This window comes from Suricata suricatta, chromosome 5 (assembly GCF_006229205.1).
Source record: "Suricata suricatta isolate VVHF042 chromosome 5, meerkat_22Aug2017_6uvM2_HiC, whole genome shotgun sequence".
Lineage (NCBI taxonomy): Eukaryota > Metazoa > Chordata > Mammalia > Carnivora > Herpestidae > Suricata > Suricata suricatta.
The window spans coordinates 103,703,035-103,715,096 of NC_043704.1; the positions used below are offsets into that span (position 1 = coordinate 103,703,035).

General features: G+C 35.2%; 1 protein-coding gene across 2 annotated transcripts in view; it reads right to left on the reverse strand.

Annotated features, from left to right (window-relative positions):
* The window catches only part of LOC115292071 (schwannomin-interacting protein 1), a 727,630-nt gene that overhangs the window by 518,219 nt on the left and 197,349 nt on the right, over positions 1-12,062 (reverse strand). The window contains exon 1 of one of the 2 annotated variants that reach the window (XM_029939973.1): positions 8,294-8,897. The exons of the other annotated variant lie outside the window; for it this stretch is intronic. Coding sequence (XP_029795833.1) covers positions 8,294-8,356 — 63 coding nt within the window. The 5' untranslated portion in view covers positions 8,357-8,897. Of the gene's footprint in view, positions 1-8,293; positions 8,898-12,062 lie in introns of those variants that run through there. 2 annotated transcript variants of the gene reach the window in all.

The following is a 12,062-nucleotide window of genomic DNA, read 5'->3' on the forward strand; positions in this document are numbered from 1 at the left end:
AAACATGCTATTTTCAATCTAACAGATTTATGATATTGGCAGAACAGTTCCAGAAATGTGATGATATAGATCAAGATCCTTAGAAAATCTTAAAAAATTTTTATTCTACTTATAGTAATCTCTTGTAAGGAAATCGGAATTTAAAAATATGTAAACATCCCCAATGTTGATGCTGTTGATATCAAGAGTGGCATAGTTCAATGAATTATAGCTCATATATCTATATGATTTCATATTACACAAACATTTATCAGACTTCGAGGAATTTTAATGACATACAAATTAAAATATTCAGCTTAAAAAGCAAAGCTCAAGATATTAGAAATATTTCTTAAGGTATACATATAAAATTTCTAGTGTATATATAAAATTCTAAGGAAATTCACCAAAATATTAACAATGGTTAGTCTCTATTGGATTAAGGGTAAGATATATTTTTAAACTCTGTCTGTATTTTCCAACATGAGCATAGATATACATTATAACTAGAAATAAGTAAGCATTACTATAAAATAAGATAATTTTATAATGGTAATTTAGAAATACTGTCATTGAAAATATGAAACACAAACAAAAAAGGTTACCTGCTATTATTGATACATTTCACTTAAGGAGAAGCCTCACTTCCTAACAAGTTTAGATAAACCAGTGGTAACCGTACTGTGTTTAAATATGCAAGGAGCACCCTTCTTCCTAACAAAATTCAGATTTGTTGATCTTTATAAAGATGCAAGACATATTTACAGGTTTGAAGCTGGACCTTTTAGCTCTTGCTACTGAGCAATTCCTATTAGCCTCTTTTACTTGAATATGTAACTGGCATATTAGTATTTTAAAAAAATACATATTTTAGGTACATATGTAGAAACCCATGTATTTGAAAATGATTCTTGTCCAAATAAAGAAAAACATTTAGAACCTTTCTGTATAATTAAGTTTCAGTCACATAAATACTTCCTGGATTCCAACAAGTTTTCCTGCCTTTCTCTTCCTTCCAAAATCATTAATAGAAGTTCCAGAAGTATATACTTCTATTTTCTAATTAACCTACTTGTTTTAATTGGCAAATGTGACATTTGCATAACCAATAGCTCTCTTTCAAAGAAGACTGAGGGGATGATTTTCAAAGGTCTAAAAAAGGTTCTGTGCCTTCCGTCGGGCCATCTGACCATTCAGATAGAAGCCATCCAGCCACAAACGGCCTATGTGTCAGACAGGGAGCTTCCTTAGCACATGTCTATGTTCCATCCGTTTTCTACTGGCACAAGTCAGAGGTGCTGTTCCAAGTGTGAAATATCGGCATGAGCAGCAATTTACAGAGTATGCGTTGCTTTTTTGTGTGTCTGTTGGTAGGACACTGGAAAATGGGTCTGGCACAGTTCATCCCTCACAAATGCTTAATGCCATCCCTGGGGACAGAAATATCACAAGCCCAGAAAAGCACAGCTTTTAGCTGCTTGGTACTGAAAATTTCAGGCAAAATTCCAAAGGCCCTCAAAGCTAATGCCGAATTGACAAAGTGCCAAAAGCCTCTCTGGCATTAAACTTCCACTCTTTATTTTCTCCCTTCAGGTGAACAGCTTGTGAAAATAAGAATGTGATAATGACACCCTGTGTTCCAAATATCTCAAAGCACCATCTTGTTAAGCCTCTTGGTGTCCCTTTGAGACTAATGGGAATTGAGCTGACTTATTCATGTTATAGATGAGAAAATCCCACAGGAGGTGGGTCAAATATCTGGGCCCTGGCCATGCAGACTTATCACAGGTCCCAGGTCTGAATTTCGTTCTCAAAACAATGCCAAAATGTCATAGGAAAAGAACCTGAAAAGTTCAACTAACAACAAAAAGGGCTAGAGCAAGTCTCACAGATATGAGGCAGGTTGCGGTAATAAACTGCTGAAAGTGATCAGAACACATCCCAAAAGGAATAATAAGGGATAGTCTAGGCATAGCAATAAGGTACAGTCTAGGTGTGGGGCAAATTAGAATCAGTAAGAATTCGTGAAGGCCGTCAGTATATCTAATGTAACATTAGAATCATCTTAAAGCAGCAGGTGGACTGATCTCTTTCTCTCTCTCTCTCTCTCTCTCTCTCTCTCTCTCTCTCTCTCTCTCTCTCTCTCTCTCTCTCTCCCCCCAGTACATTTGAGCTCCCATCCTATAATTATAGAATTTATCGTTACAGAAGTTACAGCAAGAAACAGAATTCTACACACACTCCTGCCCATTACAAAACAAAAGTAACTTTCTTTCCCTGAATCCTAGCAATCTAAACCCTATGATCTAAACCAGTGAAGGGGATGACCCTGTTCAGGACTCTGAATCTGGAAGAAGTGTCTCAGGGAAGCAAGGGACATTTTAAAGCTCTTTATGACCACTGCATCCAATGTCCCATGAAGATAGCAGCACTTGAACAATGCTGTCTGTCCTGCACGTATGCCTTTGCCTGAGGTTCTGGTCAACCATGTTCCTTTAGTGCCCCCTTTTCTTGTGAGTATGATTCTCTAGATTCCTGTCAATTCAGTGAGATAGCTGATAATAAAATAAATTTTTCTCATAAGTAAATTTTATTATTATAATAAATTCATTTTTAGATGCAATTAATTTGGGTTAGGTTCTGTAGTTTGTAACCTAGAAGACTGAAACAGCCAGTAGCCAAGGATGTAGAGAAGCATCATCAAGCAATCCAGCAGCATATGTCATTTGTAGCAGCAGAAACTATCGGTTTAGAAGAATTCCTTCCAGGTGGAGGAAGTCCATGGCAGATCTACAGGCACATCTACGGGTATGGCATGATCTAAAATCCATCTCTTGTCTTATTTTTATGTATCCTACAGGACTGTTTCCCAGTCTCCCTTGCAGTTAATTATGTCATCTGACTGAATTCAGTAAAAAGAATATGAACTGAGTGATGTGTGTCTCATTCAGCCCTGTCCCACTAAAACCTTCCCCATATGTTGCTCCATTTCTTTTTCCATTTCTGGTTTGCTGGGATGTAGATGACTGTAGAGTGACCTTGAAAGCCACCTATTGAAGATGGCAACTCCCCCAACATCCTGTGTTGTCTAAATGACTATATGATTGGCTCACTGGTCCAGTATTGATACCTAATCAAAAAATAAACTGCTGTATTTGGACTATTATACTTTTGGAGATCTATTTTTTGCAGCATTGCCTAAATATACTATGTATGGTAAAAACCCAGTTGGTCAAGAAAAAATTCAAATTCATAGCAGGGCCAGAAGAAAGGCTGTTATTTTATTTAATTATGAAATGAGAGGTAGGATAAAAGATGTTGAGCCCTTGAACTGACAGTCTGCAGATTTAGAATTTCTCTCAATTGGGAAAAGAACAGATGACAGCTGGGATAGAATCTCTAAAGGTAGATTTGCAGCTACAGCTATATAAGTTGAAAGGATGCAAGCAAAAAAGTTCATTAAAGACTTGATGATACTAAAAAAAAATAAAGACTTGATGATACTGAATAAAATTGTAGAATTTATTAGAGATCAATAAGTTTTAAATCTTGGTGTTTTTTTAATGCAATGAAGTATCTCCATGGTACAGATAATTAAGAGATAAATTATAACTCTGATATTGCTTTTCCCCTTTAACCTAGTTTTCCCTCCTCAAATAGATTCAAATGATGCATTTTACTCTTCCTCCTGGGTGATTTTCCCCATTCTCTATCTTAATTCATTTCCTAATTTTCCTCTTTCTTACTTGTTCTCAAATGAATAGTTTCTCACGGGGTTCAGTTAGATTTTGGTAATCATATCAGTTCTTAGAATCACACAATGCCTTGAGCATGCATCCAATAAATGTTTATTGAATGAAGACATTATTCTCTTTCTCTACTTTAAGGAGACAACATTGCACTAATGTCCCTTCTCCATGTTCAAGTTGAAAGAGAGACTAGAGATCAATTATTCCAACTACTACATAGACAGACAGACAGACACACACACACACACACACGCACACACACACACACGAGTCTCACTCTACATCATCTCTGATGTAGACTATCTAATCTGTGCATGTATATTTCTGATGAGATGCTCACTGCTTTATAAGAAAGCCTAAACCATTGAAAGACAGCTCCACAGCTTAAAAAGTTGTATTTATTTTAAATATTTTTAAAACTATTTTTTATTTATTTTTGAGAGAGACACATACAGTCTGAGGGAGGGAGGGGCGGAGAGAGAGAAAGACACACACACACAGAATCCAAAGCAGGTCCAGGCTCTGAGCTGTCAGCACAGAGCCTGACATGGGCCTTGAACTCAAGAATGGTAAGATCATGACCTGAGCTAAAGTTGGACACTTAACCAAATAAGCCACTCAGATGTCCCATAAGTGGTACTTATTTTAAATTTTAAAGAAGTTTCTCCTTAAAACTTCCACTGATTGCTTAGCATTGGGGTTCTTTCGAGGCCATACACCCCAGTAGAAATTCCCTTGCCTGGTAATCAAAAATCTTCTTTTTAGGTCCAACTTTGTACCTGACCAACTATCTAACCTTTGACAAGTTGTTTCTCCTCTCCTGAATGAAATTTCAACTATGAAATGATAGTTAGGGGGAAAAAAAGTATACTTAAGATCATTGAAAAAGTAACAGAAGCCTATTACCCACCACTAGAGACTTATCTCTAGGCTAATTCTGATTCATTAGTTAACACTATTTTGATAAGGCTACTCAATCAGAAAACATGAACCAATTTGTATAATTATTTCATCCACAAATTTTTATCTTCTCAAAGGTATCAGAAAAAATCTTCAAAGTCATACTGAAGTCCAGATACAATGCTTTTATTAATATTTCAAGTAATTCAAATAAAACTTAAAATTCATAAATTTGTATGACTTGCTTTAAGGCAATGAAGTTTGATATTCTTTTCTAACTCAAATTGTTAGGCTGAGTCTATCTTTGAACAGTTATTAAAATATATAGATAACATATCATGCTTTCTGTGCCAAAACGATGACCTGCTCAGGATAGCTTCATTAGTTCCAATGCACCCAAAATAAAGCCCCAGGTCAACAAATGTTTCTTTCCTGCCATTGTGGTGCCTGGGGGTCAGAGACCAAGCACTGAAACAACATCCTAGAGAAATATGCTATTGAGATCACTACAGAATATTGAATTCAAAATGGGTTTTCCACCAAGATGGGTCTTATTAATGATGTCAGGCACCATGAAATGTAGTGTGTTGAGTACAGAAGTGCCAAGGAGATGGTGCCAAAGGTACAAACAAGTAAGATGAAAATTAGGAGCACAGAACAAATTAGGCAGGATGAAGATGACCTGAATTCATCCTAGGTAACTGGCTGCCCAGGTCTGTGGTTGTGTTTTACATGCCCTGCTTTGAGTTTACTGATGGGAGGGAGCTGGATTTATTTAGAGGTGCTGGGATTTAAAAGACTGGTTAAAATGAGAAATGCATGGTATTCAGACTTATTTCTCTTTGGAGGATATTTCTGTTCTTTCAGCTACTTGGATAGCTTCCTTATAAAGTCTCTAAGCTCTCTTCAGTTCTCTGAAACAGTTCAGATTACCCCACAGTTTCTAATAATATTTAATATAAATTTCACATCAGTTAGGTCATATGTATTTAGGCCTAACATGTACTGCAAAGTAAGAATGTGTCTTGTGAGTAAAATTGTGAGACGGAAGGAACACTTGATGGCAAAATATGATAACTAAAAACAAAAATCACTTGATGGAAATCCCTATGCAGAAACATCAACTCAGAGGGGTTCTGCAGAAAGCTGAAGAACTTCCCTTGGGCACCCTATGTCACCCTATCCATAATGCTAGAAAGTTACTAAAACCCAGAATCCATTTGGAACCAGTTAGGGTCCCGCTTCACTAATATATTCTCAAGAATCCCTATGTCCTTCTAAGAAACTACCCTTTGGGATTTTCCTATAACACATCCCACTTTCAGTCTCTCCCCTACTGAAACTGGTCCTGTTGGAACTCTAGCTAGAAGAGGTGCTTCTGGTTGGAGGCTGTGATGGAAACTGAGGCAACAGAAATGAGTCTGTGAGTACCTGGAATGTAAGAACAATTTCCAAAACCAACTTAACAAAAATAGGTTGTAAACAGCTGTAAGAACCACACCTGCCAATCAGCTTCCTCTATATTCAGCCACCCTGAAAAGCATCCTAACTAGGGTGGTTTTCAACTAAGTAAATATGCCCTTAAGTCCTTTTTAATCAAAGATTATTAAGCCTTTGCAATGGTGGGTGGACCATGAAAAAGAGATCCATGAGCATATTTTTGCATTGGCAAAAAACCAAAAATGTCACTCAACTAAATTTAAGATTGTTCACACACATCTGTTACCACCAGAATGTTATAAACAAGAAAAAAAAAGAAGAAAGAAAGAAATGTGAATGGTTCACAGTCTAAACAGCTCCAAATATATTCCTATTGTTCAGATGACTTATGCTATTTCAACAATGATTGAAAGGCTATCAAAGCAGAAGCCAAAACATGTTTGTGGCTTGTCATATAGCAACAGTTTTTGGTTAAATAAATACACAGACAACCATATCTCAACTACAAAATGTATAATGCTAGAGAGTTGTTATTATAAATACATCACTAAAATGTATGCAAATATATATATAAAATGTTACACTTCAGACAATATCATAGGTGAATGACATCCTTGAGAGACAAATACTGAGACAAAGATTGCAGAGAATAAATTTCTGAACCAGGTACAATTACCCCATTTGAGGACATAAAACAGATGTGTTTTCTGACATGAGCCTCAAATCCTCCAAATTAGAATGTTACAGTGTAATCAGCTAGAATGATTTGTCTGGAGTCCACTACCAGCAGAAAATGAATGTAGTTTATCACAAAGAAACAAAGTTTTAAAACCACAGAAGTGCACTCAACAGTATTTTAATAGTGTATGAAAGGCACTACTTATTCATCTGTAGAAATTGAAGCAGGATTACAAAATTTGGGAAAATGAAACTAAAAGAACTGGAATCTTAAATCTACATATTGACACTAATTAAAGAAGTCATCAGTGGATCTATTAAGCAAAGCAGGCAAAAATGTATAACAAGATTTCCTTAATTTAAAATTAAGTCACATCTTCCAAAATTTTGCACTCCATACACTGTACTGTCAAAATGTATCAAATGCCAAATTACTAATGAGGTAAGAAGCAACAGCAAATTCACTTGGAAATTATCTATAACAAAAGAATTAGTTATATTTGAGCTAGGGGGTTATCTAAGTAAATTACATTTACTACTAGTTTTTACATGAGAAGAACTATTGAAGGAAATAAATTCTGTATTACAATAATATAAAAAAGATAGTTTTATTAGACTTTAAAATAAATGTTTCCTTATAAATAAATGTTCCAAATCTCACTTAACTAACCTGAGAAAAGATAATTATTTATTATATTACTTTTTTGTGATACTATGTTCTCTTAGACAAATTTGAATAATTAATCAAAATGTCTATTGGGGTCATTCTTACTAGCAGTTTGAAATATCTTTTCTTCATTGGTTATGTGGTACCATCTCATAGTACAACACTTTTGACAGCTTTAAGAAGGGTAAAGATGTTTTTGAATAAACCATTTTTTAAATTTCTGGCTTGAACAGTTAAATTAGACTATTTTGAAACTGGTAAAATATTTCCAATGGTGTCTAAAAGTATGTCTTTAGTGGCCTATCTATAGTCATTTCATAAAAGGATTGGTCCTTTCCACTTAGTACAGGCTTTTACTTAAATATCCCCTATGTGTCCCAATATTAGAATACCTAAACATTTGTTCTTTTTGGTAACAGAAAGTATGACTTGCAATTTAAAGAATTAAAACTGTCCTTCTAAAAACAAATCAGAAACTACTTTTCAAAAAAGATCCTTGTATTTACAAATGGCAACAAACTGCAAAGTTAGAATTATGTAAATGTGTACACAGAAATGCTATTTCTAAAGCAATCATTTTGTCCAACTGTGATGCAATTAATTTACAGTAAATTAAAACAGAAACTTAGATTCTCAAAATTCAAAGCACCAAACATTCACATACCAACTGTTGCAATGAGAAAGTAATTTTTTCAAATTAATGTGTTAACACTTCCTAATATAATATCTTTAAGTGGTTAATACTGAATTTGAAATGCAATAAAGGTCATCAATTTTTATACTTTAACATAGCCTGGATCGGTCAGACTTCAGAGTTTCCTTTCCACATATGCAAAAATATAATACACATAAAATAGAAGCAGACATATGGAAAACTTACACTGTCAGATTGCTTGCTCTGGTCACAGTTCCACGGCGTCCCACACAGCACAGACCTCTCCATGGTGCTGACAAGCTACCCTTGCCCATTTGAGAGGGAAGAGTTATTTATTCGAACCGGCTTTGAAAGAAATCCATAAAGAGCTGCCTGTTTTAGCAAGTAAAGTTATCTGAAGAATTTCTGTAACACATACTACAAAGGAGTTGCTTTGCCCTTCAGTTATCAATCACGATGCTCAGGCAGCTCAAAGAAGATTTTGGAGCAGAAATCTTCAAGTATTGACAAAAAAAGAGAGAGAGCTCTTTGGGAGATGAAGTTTGCTGATTTTCTTCAGTGTTCTTCAAATTGAAAACACACACACACACACACACACACACACACACACAAACACACACACAAAATACAAGGCTACCCAGAGAACAGAGGATTCCAGAAAAGTTCTTGATCTTAATGCAGGAAACAAGCTCCCATTAGTCCAAAGCATCCAATTCCTTCATCCTATCATTGCATCTACTTTTTGATAAAAAATAGTAAAATGAAATAAAGCTAAGAATTCACGAGGTACTGCACACACCATGTAAACAGGTATGCCTCACTGCAGTCTTAGCCTCTGTCTGCTGAAGATTATCACAGCAGAAATCAGGCTCTTGTGGCTTTCACAGATTATCTCTTTCTGAGGCTGAAACGTATAAAGAGCCACATGACACCCAATGATGTCATCTCTAAAGCAGGTCACAGTTGCTGCTGTATGTAGATGAAGTCCTTCCAGTGAAGTGTTTGGCATAGTGATTTTCTTGAAAATCTACTTGCATTAAATAGCATGGTCTTCTATCAATATACTTAACCCTATCAAAAACTGGCATGAAGAGAAAATCAATTATTACTCACATGTGAAGCAGTATGTCTGTTTAAGTTAAAATCAGCTTCTGCTGCCACTTTAGGAAATGAATAATTGTAATTAACTCATGGCAAATACAGTGAAAAAGAAGCTGTTATGGGAACTAAAGGAATTGTAGAGACACAGAATTTACCCCTAAAACATTTTTCAGAATTTTTAGTGAGTTAAATAAACTATTCTTAAAATCAATCCATGAAAATGCAAAATAAAAATTAAGGTAACTGTCTTCAACTTCTAACACCATTTTATGCAACAGAATTTTAAAGATGTTTCAAAGACCAAAAAAAAAAAAAATCTTACACTGCCTGAAAGGATCTGAGTGTGTTTTCAAATGTTGGCAGGAAACTTTAACTTATTACTTTCAGGTATTTTTCACCTCTGAATAAAGTAACAATTAAAATTTTAACTATAAGTAATTCATACAGGTAACTGGTGATGGTATATAGAGATACCTTTTTTAAAAATGTGTAATAATGAGAAATACCCATTTCCATTCTGGGTAATATTTATTTTCTCTTTCTCAACTATGTAGTCACACATCACACATTTTAGGATTTTCAGTCATAGTTCACATTTCTGTCAGCTAATAGTTAAGTCATCTAACCCCCTTTCATGCCAACTAAATAATACTCACAATGTGAAGAGTAATCTGAAACTAAGCTAATCAGAGTTTATTAAACGTATCCCCCTTTAATAAAAACCCAAATGGATCAAACAACAGAAAACTCCCTTGAAGGGCACAGTACACTGAGGATGAGAAAACAGAATTTTCTATACAACCAATGCCACTGGGAAAATTCCATTAAAACAATAATGATTGTTTTCATATCAGATCAGGAAAAATTTGCTACAACATCCCCATCTCTCCAAGTGTATCGATGCCATGCTATAATCCTCTCCATGACTGAAATGAAGACTGGAAGAAATATTGATCACCTGAATGTTCTGGTGTAGTAAGTTTACTAAATAAAATTTGGGTGTTTGTTTTTGTTTTTGTTTTTGTTTTTGCAATTCCTATAACATAGTGCTTTTTACACTTTAAAAAAGTATTACCTGGAGGATTGCCTGGAACTTTTTTTTAAATACAGACTCTCAAGATCCTTCTCAGATATTCCGATGCACCATATCTGCTGTGGTTCTGAAATCTATGTTTCTTAAAAGTTTTCAAAGTAATTCTTATTTGGAAAACACGGCATAATGGATGTAGTATCAAGGTATATACATTCTTACAAAAATAACAATAAGTAAAAAAAATTGAAATTTATCATAATAAAAGGCCAAATTGTTGCTTCATGAAGCCTGCAAGATTGGGAGTGGTCCTTTTTCTCATGTCCTCAGGCTTCCATAAAGAAGCACTTTCCTAAATACTCCTAGCCTCTGACTTCCACACCTCAATCCTCTCCATGAAGATGGAACAAGTAAGCCTGATTGGAGGATTGGGCAAAGGGATTGGGCATCCCAGGATCATTTTCTCTCCATTTTTCTATGGGGTCCACCTCCCTATACAAGATGGGTGAGGCTGGCAGTTTTCAGTGCTTCCCATGATTGGTAAGTTTCCCTACAAAGGTCACCTCAATGGTGCCATAAGTAAGAGTTACACCCTCAAATCCAGGTTTGACAGTAAATAAAGGTGAGATTTTGGTATCACTCTTCCTAGATCTCTTGCCTTTCAAAATAAGTTCCCAAATCAAGACGGGAAAAGAAATTATTTATTGGCTCCCTAAAATTACATCTTCTGACACTGTTATGTTGTTTAAACCCAATCTCATCCTTTTTATTTAAACCCTAATATTCAGTTAATGTAACAAGTTTTACATGTGAAATAACTTAATAATATTTGCATTTGCACAATACAGTTCTATGCTTAGGGTCTATAAAAAGGAGTGTAAAAATGTCACTGAAGTTTTCAAAATGCATTGTTCAACTCATACTAATTTTATTATTGAGCCACTTAGAAATTCCAGCTCGTGGACTTTTCTTCAATAAGTAGTAATTCGAAAACAGTGTTTCCAAAAGTGTTCCATGGATTAATAGTCCAATAAGATGTGACTCTTACTGGGTTTCATGGTCAAAGAAGTTTGGAAAACATGAAAAACAGTACCCCACCCTCCTGTAAATTCAAAATGTGCAGTAGCTTAGAAAGACTCTAAAAGGTCCTCAAGTAAATACATGCGGTTATTTCACCCTTCCCCCAATTAACATCCATCAATATCATATAAAACTAATATTCCAGGTGCCACATCATGGGAAATTCTGCTCTAGAAGATATTTCAGCAGTAGACTTTTATTAATAATAATACCTCAATCTTCTATGCAGCTAGTCAATAAAATGTTATTATCTCCTATAAGTTACCAATGCATCTGTGACAAGAGTTGCCACCCATGACTGAGGAATTATGTAAATTCTGCAAGAGCAGGGTTTGTGTGTATTTGGGTGATTGTATCTCCAGGGCTCGGCAAAGGCCCAGTACACAGGTACTCGGGTATTTGCTGAATAAGTGAACAGACGATGTAGACTGAATCCAGAGATATGAGTAACTACCCCATCTGCAATGATGTCTTACTTACAAAAAGAAACATGTGAGAGGGTTTTCTTTTTTTTAATATTTTTACATTGTAGTACTTGTTTTGCTTATTGGTGGTGTTTGCTTATTTAATACATTCCGTCAAGGACAGAAATTACATGATAGGTTTTTTTGTTGTTTTTTTTTTTCCCCCTAGGAAGTGTGTCTTGGGTTTTTCCCTTATTATTTTCATTACTTTTTTTTTTCCTCTTCTTTTTTTGGTGGTGGGGGTGGTTATGTTTAAATGAAGTTGCTTTTACAACACCAAAGACTTAATCATCCATTTCCTACATAAAAGGTAGCTACT